Source organism: Lissotriton vulgaris, chromosome 1_1 (genome assembly GCF_964263255.1).
Source record: "Lissotriton vulgaris chromosome 1_1, aLisVul1.2, whole genome shotgun sequence".
Lineage (NCBI taxonomy): Eukaryota > Metazoa > Chordata > Amphibia > Caudata > Salamandridae > Lissotriton > Lissotriton vulgaris.
The window spans coordinates 603,397,601-603,414,204 of NC_141685.1; the positions used below are offsets into that span (position 1 = coordinate 603,397,601).

General features: G+C 43.1%; 1 protein-coding gene across 7 annotated transcripts in view; it reads right to left on the bottom strand.

Moving 5' to 3' along the window:
• Nucleotides 1-299: 299 nt before the first annotated feature.
• The window catches only part of ODF2L (outer dense fiber of sperm tails 2 like), a 319,588-nt gene continuing 303,283 nt past the window's right edge, over nt 300-16,604 (bottom strand). For all 7 annotated transcript variants that reach the window (XM_086954112.1, XM_086954108.1, XM_086954099.1 and 4 more), the window contains one exon: nt 300-524. In XM_086954112.1, coding sequence (XP_086810238.1) covers nt 396-524 — 129 coding nt within the window. In that variant the 3' untranslated portion in view covers nt 300-395. The remainder of the gene's footprint in view (nt 525-16,604) is intronic.

Below are 16,604 nucleotides of genomic sequence, written 5' to 3' on the forward strand. Positions count from 1 at the left end.
CGACGAAACACGTGTCGGCTGTTTGAAGATCTAAGGAATAAAGGAAAAGAACAAGAATTACTGTATTTTATTAAATTTGTGCTCACATTCTGCACTGTGATAATCATTGTGACATGACTTTCGTGTGCTGAGGATTTTCCTTTACATGTGTAGTTGGCTTAGGCCAGCATTTGTTTGGGGAGATCGGTGGTTCTCCTCACCTTACAGCACTGAGACAAAGATAGGCATCTTATATCAATATCTGTGACACTCTCCAGAATGGCGTCTGTTTCCTAGAAAACAATACCACTGTCCAGTAGTTTCAGCCTGGTTCTTTTATTAGTTTAAATATAGAAACCTAAGAAATAAATTCATTAAAAACAGTGTACGTGTTAAAAAACATTTTATATACAACTTCAGCCAAACATTGTTGAGTAAGATGTCTTCAGCAACTGCACATAATTCTGGATGTTCTGGTTTTTGGTTTCTGTTTGTTCGAGGCTATATTTCAATCCTCTTAAACGCAATTCATAATGTTTTTCAGACTGTAAAAAAAAAATGTTTGGAGGTAAGCCGATTGGTAAGTTAATCAGTTATATAAAACACAAAATAGAAAGTAGATATGAATTGACATAAACTTAAACAATCAAAATATTTTTATGGAATTTATAAGGTAAAGATGGGCAATATAGTGCTCTTTTGTAACAGTGATACTGTCACTCAAAAAAAAGTGTGACGATGATAAACTCACTTCAGGAAGAGCAAAGGTAAAGACAAATTCAGTTTGGATCAGACTGGCTAGGTTTCTCAATTGCAGTACGCCCTATGGCAAACAACTCATCAATTATCCTCATGTGACAAAAGGTCCTTATAAGGCCAAATAAAGTCAACTGATGAGAAGGGAGTAACAAGTAACATTTTGAATTTGGCTAAACACCTTATTGCTCAAATATGTAGAAGATTACTTTACTAAGTTACAGCTAGAAGGAAAGAGGCAACCTATGTTAATCACATAACCACAATGCAAATAACGACATATACATTACAGACTGAGATTGTACTTTTTTAAAATAGACCAGTCAAATACTGCTTTCTTGCTTGAGAATTCACTTTATTTTCAATTTGAAGTTCACCTTTAAATCACTGATAAAACATCATTTCCAAAATCTATTTGTCAAAATTCTGCTTGGATATTGACTTTCATTTCCTAAGTAATTGATTCTAGAGTTTCTTTGGGGAGATATGATTAAGACTTGCTGAATAATCTTTAAAAATAACAGCCAATGAGAGCTTATTATGAATCATTCTTTCCTCTATTTTAAGGCAGATCTTGGCACAGACGACCAACACTTGAAGTACATCAGCATAAGATACTGGGCAACATTTCCAAATGGGGTTGGCGTGGGGCCACGGACCTGGGGTTGGCGTGGGGCCACGGACCTAGGGTTGGCGTGGGGCCGCGGACGTGGAAATGGCCTGGTTGTCCTTAATGCCCTCCAGCACTAAAACGGTCTTGTGGCTTAAAAAGTTGGCACCCTTGAAAGGCATGTCCATAAGGGATGCCTGGTCATCCCCCCAAAAGGCAGCAGATCTCAATCAGACATGGAGTCTGAGTGCCAATGACGGCACAATCGCTCTGCCTACCGAGTAGGTCATATCCATTCTGTAGTGAACTTTGTTAATCTCTTCATTGGCAATGTGTCAGTATGGCTCGGGCCTCCGCCAAGACCGTATTCATCACTTGGACAATCTAATCACAAACCGTATGGGTGTGCCAGTCCAAAAGGCCCATGGGTGTTCACAGACTGCCGTGCAAAGGAACATTCTCTTAAAACAAATGCCCAGTCCCTTAAATTTCCTATCCGGTGCTTTGGTTGGAAACGTACTAGGGTTGATCTTGGATAAGGAGACCAGGACAAACAGATTCCAGGGGTGGGGTGCTGGGTACCGAAGTGTAGGGTTATGGTGGCGGGCAACTGTTCTGTGTACAGACACCACTGTGAAGGGGTTTCCCTAAGGCCCAAAGCACGACATTAGTGAGGACTTTGTTAAAAGGGAGGGGAGGTTCTGAGGGGATGACTCCCGGTTAAAGCACATCGGTGAAAGCGCTTGCCTTGACCGCCACCGAAGGCAAGATCCAGGACTTCAGCTGCCATCCTAAACAGTCAACACCAAACCAAGTGAGGCTCCTTCCTCATAGCCATACTAGGAGGAGAGACCAGGCTTGTGTCTGGGAAGGTGGCCCGAACACAGTCATCCACCAGTTCCTTATACCACTTGTCTTCAGTCTCATCAAGGGGGTTGGATTATTCATAAGGATCCTCATCTTCTCCCCAATCATATTGCTCCTGAGGTCAGTCAAAAATGCAGGATCTGGCTCCCGACTCAGAAGGTCGAGTTCTGGCTGGCGTCATAGTAGATTTAGCTCTGTTACGGACTTGGGTATGATTAGGGGGTCAGTGCCACCATGGGCAGTCAGCGGCGCCAGAAACAACATCACTGGAATGACCTCCGGGGAAGGTTGCAGTCTCACACCAGGAGTCATTCTGGATTCAAAAACGGATCCAGGGAGCCTGACTGGTGCAGAGGGCGGACCCGCCAGCAGAAATCCAGTGGTGGGGGACTCAAAGCGCTCCAGGGGGGTCGGCCAACACAAAGATTAGGTGCATGGGGCTCCATGAAACTCAGGGAGACATGGAACAAACCGAGAAGCAGGATTCTTTTGGGATCAGGGCCTGGAGTGACATTGTTACCATGCTTCATCTGATGAATTGAACCAGTGTGGTGAAGCTGAAGAGTGCTTCAACTTCCTCCAGGACTTACTCTATGACTTCAAGTGCGATGACTAGCACCTGGAACTACTCCGCGAACGGACCCAGGACCTTCCTCGTGGCAGGGACCTGGAAGATTGTGCAGGTGGCCCTCTCAAAGCATGGGGTTTCATGGTGCAGCCATTTTCACTAGTTTTGGAGTCGTCGTCTGGCTCCAAGCCACAAAGAAACCAGATGGGGGTCTGTCACAGATATCTATCTGTAATGGGAGCCACATGGTTTTAACACCATAATTTTTTGGGAAGACATTCCTACACACACTGGGAGACAAACTCTTGAAAAAAGTTGTCGAAAAATGTTTTTGAAAAGGCAGACAGGAGTACCTCACTCCAGATCTGCGCTGGCTGGAGTGGAAAGAAAATACATTAGGTCAGCAGGCTCGGATGGCGCCCAACATTGCCTCTAATTTTTTTCCTTTGTGTGCAGCAGTGAAAGACCTCTGTGCGCTGTGGTCAAGTCTATGTGCACAAAGGAAATGGATATTCTAGCAAGCGCTGCGCTTAGCAATATAAATCTGTTGCAATAAGGACTCCAAATTCTGGTCTACAACAAAACGGAAAACTGGGGTACTTCACACATAAAGCTCTACTTAATGGGGTCTTGAGACAGTTGTGCGACGTAGAAAAACCATCATGACCTGAATTGTTTACTCTTGTGGCACCTACATCCCAGGTTTAAAAAAAGGACATGACTAAGAAGGGTGCACCATTATAAGATTTTATTTATCAGGATTGGTCCAAGCAGTCAGAAGAATGAGACTGCTATTATGAAGCCATAACTGGGATCCAGGTTGGACCTAGTGAAATATGCTGAAATCTTTCACAGTGTAACTTGAGACACCATTAAACATTGAGCAGCGCCCACAGGTGGTCTCCTTTCCTTTCCCAGCAGGAACCTGAAAGCAGAGAAGGAGACTTCTTATTTACAATCCCAGTTAGGCCAAACACTAAAGCCTAATTTAAAGGACCTTCAGACCTCCTTTTGTTCAATAATGATCTAGACTGAGAGCCACATGGAGCCTAGTACCTGATGCAATCAAGAGGAAACAAAGGCACACAGCTTATCACTTTATAAGTCAAGTACAGGTTTTTGACTTGGTGCACCCTTTGTATATAAGCTATATGCATGTACTGTACAAGGTAGACACTGTTAGTTATTAATGCATAGCATGTACTGTAAGAAGGTAGACACTTTGTGTTAAGAATGCATAGCTGAGAGAACCAAAAAGTCCGGATTTAAAATATAACTACAGACAACCCAAAACACAGAGTTTTAAGACTTTATTACTACACAAAGAATTAAACATTTCCTAGCAATCGTAAAGGAAAGTTTAAATTCTATTAAGGACATGGAGGCGAGGATTATGCCAACACTTTCTTCATTTATTAAGCAGCAGCTGTTTACAAACACAAACTATATTTCCCATCTTTCATGGGGAAATGAAAAACCACAGTAACAACTGTCCAATTATGGCCCAGTATGGCCCTTCTCAGCCTCCGTCCGCCTGCACTTGTCGGGGTACAGGGTCAGACTGATTTGTATATAGCCATGTCTTAACTGGGGTGGCAGAGTGGGCTAAAGAACAGCGATGGATTAAACCAAGATCTGTTGACTGGGTGTGAGTGTTTGATTGGTTCAGATGCTCCGTCCATCACCACCCCCTTTTGTACCGCACTTTTCTTTCTAGGCCTGGACCCGGAGGCAAAGATTATGCCAGTTTAAAGCTAGTCAACTACCAGGATCACAATGGAGGAGACTGGTTTGAAGTAAAACCTTTTAAAGGTTAAATCCGTAAAACAGCCTGCATTCATAATATACTCCATATAAGTCCCAAGGGCAAACACCTTTGGCGCCACAGCCCCTGGTGGAATGAGTTCCGAACACCTTTGTGTCAATATTGGTCTCTTGCATGGACCAGCAAAACCATTGCACAATAGTAGGAGGGGAGATAGCTCTTTGAAGTTTACAAAGGGCAATAAGCAGCTGCATTTCCCCATGGGGCCAGAGCTCCCAAGTTACTGATTCATATTGTTTGACACAGCAAACAACAGCCAGTTTAGGGGAACCTGAGAAGGCTAGATACGAGAAAATTCTGGAGTTGCACTTCAGCCTATGGAACACATGGAAGGAGACCCCCTCAACGGGTTAAAGTGCAACCAGATAATGTCTAGAGTTTGGACACCCAAGACCCGGCGGCAGTAGACCAAGCACAGCAACCTAGCCAGCTTTGCAGATAACTGCTTCCGAGAAAGATACTTATTCCGTGGCCAGGAGAGGAAGAGATTCAACACCTTATTGACATCCCAAAGCATAGAGTATCTTGGTTCTGAGGGAAGAGACAACCTGATACCACGGAGGAGCTTCCGGAGCAACAGATGTTGACCAACTGGAGTGCCCCCCACGTAGGCATGTCCAGTGGAGATTGAGGACATGAAGGTGCTGACTGACCTATAGGCCAGACCTTCTTCCGCTAGACAAGTAAAAAAATTCAAGATGTGGACAACATCTGTCCTCCTGGGATCCAAATCTCACTGCTGACACCAATAAAACCATCGAGGCCAAGCGATAGTGTTTAACGGTATTGGCCACCCAGGCCGGAGACGGCTGCGTGCGGAAGCCTTGGGACTTGCCCACATGACCTGTAATCCTCCATGCCATAAGCTGGAGGGATCTACTGAATTTGTGGAGTAAAAAGATTGGAAAATCCCCAGAAAGTTCCAGAAAAACCGGAAACCAGCCTTGCAACCTCCAAGTCAGAGCTAATACCACCAGGTCCATTTGTTGATGGCGAGTCTGCACTGTGAGTCTAATTAGCATCGCAAAAGGTGGAAAGGCATAACCATTCTCTGTGGATCAGTCTTTAAAAAAGGCATCAGTTGCTATTACTACGGGGTCCGATCTCCAACTGAAGAACTGCAGAATTTTACGGTCCAGCCGGGATGCAAAGAGATACACTGTAAAAGAACCCCAACTCGACAGAGCCTGAAACACCTAAGGGGAAAGGTTCTACAGGATTGTGTCCTTGAGGTGATGAGATTGCCAATCTGCCACTTAATTGTCCAAGCCCAGGAGATGCTCCGCTACCACTGACGTCATGTACGAGGACGTGTTCCCAGAAACTGGTTCATGTAACGGACTGCTGCTACATTGTCCATTTTCAGCAGTACACAGCACTGGGCACATGCTTTTGTTCAACACCCCACAGCTAAAGAGTCCACCATCAGCTCTAAGCAACTGATGTGCAGGGTCTGCTCGGACGCAGTCCCTCCGCCTCCAGTGGTAATTACCCCACAGTGTGCCTCCAAGCAGGAGCCGCTGGCATTGGATTCTATTACTAGCTACAGTTGGGAACCGAAAAGAGCCCATTCGTTCCAGTCTTCCATATGTGTTAGCCACCACTGTACCTCATCCCTGACCTCTTCAGAGAGAGAAGCGGGCTGGGAATAAGTGAAGCTGCAACGCAGGTGAGACACCTTCAGGTGTTACAGGGCAAGGAAGTGAAGGTGCCCTGGGAAAATGGCCTATATGGAGAACAGATGGCAGACTAACCTGGCGTTCTATCAGAGATAAGTGAAGTGCCTTGCGAGATTTCGGCGCACCTCATGACACATTTTTCTGGACGATAAGCTCAAGGTGGAGTCCACAAGTTGATCACAAACCCCAAGAAGATCAAAGATTGGGATGGAGTAACAGCCAACTTCTCTCAATTGATGATAAAGCTGAGGGGCAGGAGGGGATGCACCACACTCTGCAGATGCTAGTTCAGAGCCGGAGAGAATTGGTCTATGATGAGTATATTGTCTAAATAGACTAGCATACCCTTAGAAATTCGACCACGGGCTTGAGCACCTTGGTGAAGCGCCATGGAGTGGAGGAGAGGCCGAAACACAGGCAGTTGAATTCAAAGGTCTGGGACTCCTATTAAAATAGTAGTAACGAGGATGTGGCGGGTATATCCTTCAGATCCAAGCGCACCAGCCAATCATTGGGACGGAGTAGGTCTAGGAGAAGATGGATTCCCTTCATCTTGAAGTGGTTGGAAACCAGCCACTCGTTGAACTCCTGTAGATTTATCACTGGGCGTGACCCCATCTTGTTTCCCTACACAAAAAATGTTGCTGAGGGACCCGGAAGGATGAGGGGCAGACCGGGAAATAGCCAATTTCGCCAGGAATTCCTTAACCTCCCCGTGGATAAGAGCCTGAGGGGTGAAGATGCATTTGATCGAGGACTGCTCTTTAGTAAGCAAATTAAATACGGAGACAAACTGCCCGACCCCCTTGATAAATGGCTAACCAAAAAACCCACAGTGTACCACATGCGCTGCCTCAGAGGTCACCAGATCTCCTAACTTACAGTCTATTTCATGGGGGAGAGATCAGCGCCTCTCCGTAGAGATGGCGCAGTTTGCGTTTCCTAAGAACACCATTGCCCGTTGAGCCCAACTAGAGGGAACCTCTGGGGATATAAGGGAACACAATGTTGTAGTATCCTTGGCCATGTCAAGAAATTTTGACAATGACCTCGTCAAGTCTGACAGCTTATCCTGGCATAACCACAAGGAGTGGTCAATGTCCTTTTAGGGATCCCGAACATATTCAGCCAAGAATATGGCCATTTTGGAGTCCATCTCCAGTGTAGCTGCAATTTATCTGCCGGGATAGTCTGGGGCATACAGACCCTTTGAGATTACGGTTTTCCAGATCCAAGGTTTACATAGCCTCCCCGTCACATATGTGGCGACCTTCGCAGCCGGAGTCCACTCCGCTGATCTGGGGTGCACGAGGGCCTCAGGATTTAGCATGTCAGACTCCACACCTTTAGGGGTGCTCGCGGGAGGTTCTGTCCTCAAGGGGTTACTCTGCGGCCTCCAAGGCCATTTTTCATCTGACTTGCCAGCAGATCCTGCTGGGAATTTGTTGGAGGCAGGTAAGGAAGAAGGGGTAGGGGATTGTAGGGTAGCACCTGCGAATTCCCCTCAGCACTTACAAAGATTCTCATGGAGCACAGGCAGCCTAAGTGGTAGGGGTGCTGAAGGCCCAGGTAGGTCTTCCCTCGAAGGGAGGGGTTGGAAACACTTTTGTGCTTATTCAAGCAATTTCTTCCAAAAGGAGCTACTGCATCTGAGACCGCTCTGTGGATTGAGGCATCTACTGCCTCACAAAACTCATACGACACTGGAAATTAGGCTACCTCCTCTTCCTTGGCGTAGGTGTCATTGTACTGCTGCACTGTACTCATCAAATGGCGGTAAGTAGCTCCTTAGGGAGGCATATTTATTGTGGGGAGTTATGGACTGGGGGAACACTCAAGCAATTGTTTGGGCGTAAGCAGCTACACTATGTGGGAAGGCTGCACCTGCAGGACACCACTCCAGCCTTGATTTTACTGGCCAATTAAATTGGCCTGGGTCCGAGGCCCTTCACCCAATGCGAACTTGTCATAGGCTTAATCTATTGCTACTGACCCCAGGGCAGCGGTCACAATACTGAAGTTGGAAAAGCGAGCCAATACAGCCACAGGGGGCTTTCAAATGCCATACGGGAAACCAACTACAACCGACCCCACTGGGGTGTTCAGACTCTAGGCTGTGGGGGCACCCTGAAACTCATAGACCCACATGATCGGGGAACACTCAGCCCTGGCAAAGAGTCAAATGGCCATAGCGTTGCCAGGTCACGCTCCAGGGATAGTCAGAGCACTCCAGTGAGTCATGACGTGAACCCGTGACCTATAGCAGTCGGAGGACTGCCACTCAACAGCCCTCGCAGCTCCGTGAATATCCATGAGCAGTCACAAAAGGAGCAAAAAGCGCTCCCACAGCCGCAGTGCAGCAAACCTACAAAAGAAGGCAAAAAAACCATTGCAATACAGAAATACCACAATAAAGCAGGTTATTGGAAGATCATTCTAAGATCAAGAGCGGGTGCCAATGTCCCCGACTTAAATTTGGCTGCAGCAACGAAGAAAGAGGATGAGGACAGGTGGACAGAGGTTGAGATGGGCCACGCTGGGCCATGCATGATTGGAGAGTTGTTATTGTGATTTTTCCATTTCCTCATGAATGATGGGAAATGTAGTTTTTATGTTTATAAAAGGCTGCTATTTAATAAATGAAGAAAGTGTTGGCATAATCCTCGCCTTCAGGCCCTGACATAGAATCCCTTTTAGCAGCCTTAAATGAACAATTGAGAAAGAAAATATTAAGGTTCTAAACTCATGGCTTGCAGTGCGCAAGCAGCATGTTGATGCAATTTCATAGCACACTGTGCTATATTAGGACTGCAATTTATGAACTGCAACTAATAAAAGGATCTGTGTCAAAAGCAAGAAGCCATCAACATTAAATAAAAATCTGTGATCTGCATGTTACACAGAGTGCTTTGGAGAAGACACACTTACAATTTATGCAACGTTATGAATCAAAACTGTAAGCAGACAAAACTCAGATCCCTCCAGCAACTGAATTAACCACCAGAGTTATCATTCAATTAATATTATGCTTGAGATGCGTTGGGCACACAAATATCTCCGCAGAGGGTGCCTTAAGCTCATTACATATTTAAAATGCAGCCTTTGTGACCAATTAAGCTCTACAGATTTATGATCATGTTTATCCTTGTTGCCAATTTCTTTGCAGCAGATGTTTTAGAAACAGATTTTTTTTACGTTGACAGCGAGACTCAGGTTTTCATGACTCCATTCTTTTTGACTGCACCCCCTTTCTGTTGCCATGCCCTCACCACCTATTTATGAGTTCACTGTATACATTTTTCCTAATTCCAGCACTGAATATCACAGATCAATTAGTTCTTTGTAGTGGTTTCATAATGATTTCGCAAAAATGAGCATAATGTTCTAAGATCAGCATGTACAGCCTAACAGAGCCATCCATTTCCTTAACTCCTCTAGTTCTAATAGGAGCATATGTAAACAGTATGATTTGGAAAGGGTTGCGCTCTTATTTGTGTTTCTGCCCAGCTTTAAATTTCCATACATGTTTAAAAAAATGGTTTAGCACATCAGCAGCTTCTGTGATCTGTGCTGCAGCTTTGAGCTTTTTTCATTCACTGGCCCCAGAATAAAGCAACCTAGCTGAATGAGCACCTGGGAAAGGAGGTGGTCATGCCAAGAAATTAACAGAGGGCTGAGCAAAGAGTTGGCTCTGACTCCAAGAGCCTGTGTATGTGCCTTGAACATATTTGGAATGTAAATGATTCAACAAACCATATTCTTGAATATGATAAACTTGCCTTCAATATTCAAGAAAGTGTATTTATTGAACAAGACCTGCAGTAGCATTTTTCTTTAGTACATCAGATTTTTGGAAAAGCAGGGCACTTCCACCACAATAAAAAAAAGCCATGGACAATGCACGTTGTGCCTGCCCCTAAATGGCGCTGCTGCCAGTGAATATTTTTTTTCAATTTTATGTAGCCTGAAGAAGGACTATTGGCTTTGGGGCACCTTTAATTAAGTAAATACTACATTACACAAAGACACACACATTGCTTATAGGCACTTGGCAATTAGGGGCCAGATGTAGAAAGCCTTTTTACGTTTGCAAATGCCCCAAATTCGCAGTATTGAGGCGTTTGCAAATGCAAAAATGCATTCTGAAATGTACGAAGGTCAAATTGTGATCCGGTAACCTAGCATCGAATCGCAATTAAGATTGTGATTCAGTATTAGGAAGTGGCGTGTTCAAGGCGTCTTTGCCTAATAACGAATCACAGTGGTATGCAAGAATGTTTAGCAACTGAAATGCGGGTGCAAAACAATTGCTCGGATGAATTTCACCTAATCGACACCCCTAAAATCAAACGAGCCAGAAGTGGCTGCAGACTTTTCTTCCTGAATGCCGGTAGGCTTTCGAACGCTCTGCCCCTCCACCTCCAGAAAGAGACTGGTCATCTTGCCTTCCCGAACCAACTCAAAACCTTCCTGTTCCACTAAATTATGCTGTTCCATCTGATCACTAGTCATGCCTAGCGCTGGGAGGCCTTCTGGTAGCCATGCGCTTTATAAATGTTCTTTTCATTTCATTTCATTTCATTTACCACCAACTTCAAGTTGGTGGTAACCCATTTGCAAATGGGCAGAGGTCCCCAAAGGACCCCTTCCCCTGTGTGAATGTTTGTAAAAACATTTTTTAAAGCAAAGAGTGGGCCCACGGACCACTGCCTACTCTTAAAAAATGAAACTTATTTTTTTAAACACATTCTGTTTTCCCTTAAGGAAAACACGCTAATTTGTTTTTAAAACAAATTGCTTTATTTAAAAGCAATCACAGACATCATGGTCTGCTGACCCCGCAGGCCACCACCCCTGTGATTTTTGCACCTCTCAATGGGTTGCAGAATTACTCATTAATATTCATGAGGCAAGTCTATTTGCGACCCACTGGGAATGACAGAATGTGTCCAAGACACATTTGTACATTGGTGTATGAGATTACCAAATAGCGAATACATTTTTTTTTACTATTTGGTCATCGCAAACGATTACCTATTGCCCGGAGTTAAAGGATGTAAAAATGCACTGCTTGGCAACATTTTTCAGAAACTTTTTATGGGGGTTAACACTGCTTGTCTCCCGACCTCAATCTTACTGGAAGAGGAGGGTGAGTTGTAAGTGCAGTTTGAGTTAGCTTTCTATATTTCCCAGAGGCCCCTGGGATTACTGTTCTGGTAGCCCTAAAATTACAGCATGATTGCAGTGCCCCAAACAGAGCCACCAGAATGAATAGAGACTCCCTGGACCTGGTATCCCAATGTAGAGGATTGCAACTGGGACAGTCGCAGACTAGAAGATTAGAAGCTCAATTATCTGAATGCAAATTTGTAGGTATTATGAAGGCCTTTCCGAAGCTTTGTGGGGGCCCAATGCAAAATAACAAAGTTCATTCTAGCCAGGATTCAAACCTGTTTCCTTGATACCAAAGTCGGCAACTTTGATCATAACCACAAATGCTCTTTGCACAATCCTGACAGGCCCCCTACATTAGAAGACCAAGTAGCAAGTGTAGAAGTCTCAAGCTCTCCGATGTTATGGACTGTGGTAGAACAGCAGCGCTTTTGATTGGCCTTGCAAAAGTATCGCCACTGCTCTTTGCATTTGGCCATGAAAGACATTTATTTTTTTGGACTGCTAATGAGTTATATTTATGTATGTAGCTGTCCAGTGGTCTCTTGGTGATGTGTGCGGTTTGGGAGGTAAGCGCAAGTGAAAGGCCATGTGTGCTCGAGAGCATACGCACATTCTCGAGGTACCTATGGTGGTGCCCATAAAGGCACAGCGCATGTCACTTCTGGTACAGATGCCACAGATAGAGAGCTGATCGACTCCACCTACCAACGTGCAGAGGTACTGATCGAAAGGTTTCCGGATCCAGGACACCTGGGGAATATTCTAAGGTTAGAAATTAGCAGTTAGAAGTCTCTATCAGATTGGGTTGGTTAAAATTTAATGAAGTGACATTAATGGAACAGATTTTGCCAATTAGTTATTCAATCCAAATATCAACATCTTGGCTTATGTCTTGCGAATTTATAGACAGAAAACAAATTGTGTGTCTGGGTAATTCGGTCAAAAGCATACCTGATGAAGGCATTGGTAGACTGAGCATTATAAACCATTTCACAAGCTCCCTAGAAAGGCTATAATACAAGACAACGCATGTTGCAATTACTTTGGAATCTCTATCTAAAACAGGCATGACAGTACGTCTGCCTCTTTTTTTGTTTTTTATTTAATATTCCAGCTCACCTTGAAGTGATAAAATAAAAACAAATGAAATGTGATGGAAAGTGCAGTTTGATAAACAATCAGCCAAGCAGCAAATTGCAGTTGCCAGGCCCTGCAATAAATTATTAAATACATGTACTACAAAAAGATAGGCTACAGAAGGGGCGGTTAGTAAATGCCACCACGAAGCGAGCCCTAAGGGGTATAGCTCCACAGAGGAGCTATTCTTAACAAATGCATTAAATAAAAAAATTAACTAAGCTTGAAAGGGTGAAAAGAGTCCACAACACATAAGCTATCTAAATTAAATAAATAAACTAAGTCAGGAGGGGGTAAAAAAAGCAGCAAATGAGTTGGAGGTGATAGAATGCGAGGCAGGGGAGCAGCACAGAAGGAGAAAGCATATCCATTCCCATGGATTACTGAAAGTGAAAGAAAAAAGTAGTTCCTAAAATGCAAGCAACATCGGCCGTGAAAGCATGCAAGTCAACCAATCAGAACAATACACGACTGAAATGCTCCTGGGTGGAAAAACACAAAAGCAGGGGGCTAAATGAACGAATCAGAAGCAGGCAAGTGAGATAATACAAAGCTCACCAATCATGAGCAAGGGGTTGACCTGAACCTAACTCTCTGTTTATTTTGGAAACAGTAGGTCAGGCCAACAGACAGCTTAAGCTGTCTGAAGCCAAGACTTAACAAGAAAGAACTCAGGGAAGAAGTCCATAGGCAAAAATGGGTTGGCACACATGACAATAGTCTACAGGAACACAGTGGAACAGGAAACGCTTAGATTGACACTGCTGAAATTCCAATCAGCCACAAAAGTTATTCATTATCAAAGAAACATTTCCAATAGGCTTAATGTAAGGCTCTAATATACTCTGCAAAACATACGTAAACTAGAAGTAGAAGTAAACAACCCTTGACATATGGCTAAAATATTGAAATCTATCCAAGTCTCTTTCTGTGAGAGGGAATGTGAAGCCATTACTTATTCCTATAGTTTTTGTTCTTGTGGTATAGATTTGAGCAATTTTTAAGAGTGCCAGAGTGGATTGGGGCCAGATTTGACTTCTTATTCATTCTCCTTCATCTCATCGAGCTAGAGGGAGTCACCTCAGGATGACTGCACCACCCTTTAAAACCTCTGGTGATTTTGTAAGTTGGGAATTCCTTTCTGGTCACAAAGTACCTTGCTAATCCGGAGGCATTGCTTCAATGTCCCTTTGCTAGCTGAAAGCTACATGTATTATCTCAGTGCTCCAGTTTCCTCCTCCCTTGCCTCTTTATGCATTCTTCATATTCCTATTGAACCTCTGTTACTCTGAATGGATGCTTCTCCATTTTGCCTAACCCAGCTCATACCACCACCCCCTACTCTCATCTTAAAATAAAAAAAACCTCCAAATACCTTACATTTTTGTTTCTTACGTTCCTCAAACTAGAAGTAACCTCAATTACCACAATAGAATAACTTTCTCCTTTTCTCCTTGTTAGTTCAATCAAAATGCGATGCAGCGCACGCTACGAAATACGTTTTATTTATTAAATTGTTTACTTACCTGCAATTATCCATATTCTGTTGTTTACCACCCCCCATCCTGTTCCGCCCCCGCACCACCTCCCTGTCCCACCGAACTCCCTACACGGGCCGCGGCTGACCCCAACTTGTTATTTTCATCAATACTTACTACAGAGAATCATTAAACATTCCCTAAAACTTGTAAAAGGGTGATGCCCTTGAACTTATAATCAAAAAAAGACAAAGATTTTGTGTTGGTCTGAACCGGATAACAGAGAAGAACAGATGGAACACATGATACAGCGATTTAAGGCTCACAACTATCCAGAAAAAGTACTTACACAAGCTCAACAGCGTAGTCAATCTATTACTAGACTAGAATTATTAAGACCACAAGAAAAACCAACACAAATTTACAAAAAAAACATCAGACGTCACTGGCCAATACTCAAGCTAGAACAGGATTTCAACAATATATTCGACCATAAACCTATCTTTGCATACACCTGAGGAAAACATTTTGGGGAAATTATTAAAGAACACAAGTCAAAACAGTACCATGGTTTACAAAGGAACTATCCCTTGCTGGAATTACAATACTTGTAATAATGTATTAACCGGATCAAGCATCTCACATCCTATGAAATGGTACAACATCAAATTGAAAGTGACTGCTACGTGCAATACCGCTAATGTTGTATATCTATTGAAATGCCCGTGCGGCAAGGTATACGTTGGTCAAACAGAAAGAAAAGTCAAGGTGAGATTAAATGAACACAAAAGTAACATTAGAACCAGACAATTGAAATCCACTGTGGCAACTCATTTCATCGAAGCCAGGCATAATATCAGTCAGTTGAAGTTTTGCGTCCTTGAAATCATTGAAAGATATGAAGGAAGAACTAACCACCATTATATCCGACAACAAAAAAACTATTGGATGTTCTTGTTGAACTCTTTAAAGCCAAATGGGATGAATTAGCAGATTGAATTCCTATGTTATCTATGACATGAACTACACATCTTCTCAGAGCTGTGATTCAACCGCTCTATTAGCTTTTTCTGAATATTCTGTGAATTAACCTTTTCTCACCTACGTTTCTTTTCTCACCTGAATCTCCTTTTTTTATCTCTCTCTCTCTCCTATTTATCCTTTTCTCCTGAGTTGTTTTGATTTACCTAGTTATCTTACATTTACTCAGACTCTTTTATCATTCATTTTGGTTAGTACACTCTGTTTATTATTCGCTTACGTTTTTTGTGAATGTATGGATTTAATTTAGTAAGCAGACTATTTATAACAGAGCGGAAGTCTTTTGTTTATGTTCATTGTTGACTCTAGTCCTACATCGACTGCAAGCCACGTTTTTTTAAAATTCACATCCGCGTTTCATCGCGTAAACTCTTGCCCGAACCACATTTGCTTAGCGGGATACTATCTTTCATACACCAGTAAGTCTGTATTTGCTTTGTTTATTAGCGGTTTATTAAAATTTGCTGTAAGCGCACGCTAAAGTCACTATGATAACACGCTACTTTTTAAACTTGACGTCGCTAACAACACATAACTACATTCGCGGTATGATCACTAGTTCTGATCCTGCAAGCACATGCTATAGTCGTTATGCTATCACGCTATTTGTTTAACCCCGACATGTTAAACTGCAAATAACCACATTTGCGGTATGAGCACTAATTGCTGATCTTGCTTGAAAAACCCTGCACCTTTAACATTCATATTAAGTTCATACACTGTTTTAGAGGTTCTGGTTGTGGAATTCGGTTCACTTCTTATTCTGAGCTCGCATGTAAAAGACTGCACTTTTTAGATCTCTACCACTCTACTCCTTGTTTAAATACACAGTCTTTTTTGATTATCGGTTCACGGGCATCACCCTTTCACAAGTTTTTGGTTGTTTAACGTGGAGCCATTATGCAATAATGATTTCGATGGTCTTGCTCCTGTATACTGAGTGGTATACTTTATGATCATTTACAGATATTCCCTTGACAAAGGCCCATGCCTGCCGAAATGCATTGGGATGATGAAAGCGTGAATCATCTAGATTGTTGAAAAAAGCATTTGTTGATTATCAAAGGAATTGAATTTATGTTGTGAAGCAACAATATATGAATACCAGCAACTTAACTTTTTTGAGCATCGTATTTATTGAAATTGTCATCTTCACCGTTATTATTAACCTCATTTGAGGATTCTACACCAGTGCCCTGGGTACATACCCTAATAGATATGGGAATGCAGGTAGTATTCATTCACATCACTCAAGTGATTCTCAGGAGGCACGGTACAAACAATACAGCTTTACAAAACAAACTGGTTGTGCACGTACAGCTACCATATATCAGACTACAAAAATGTGGCATAAAGGAAGATTAATCATCAACTCACCTACCTAAGTCACAGCATTGTCTTTCAGCATCAAGGCAAGATCAATTACTGCCTGACTCCTATATTATATATACATCAGCCCAGAACTGCATCACATCAAAACCTTCGACCT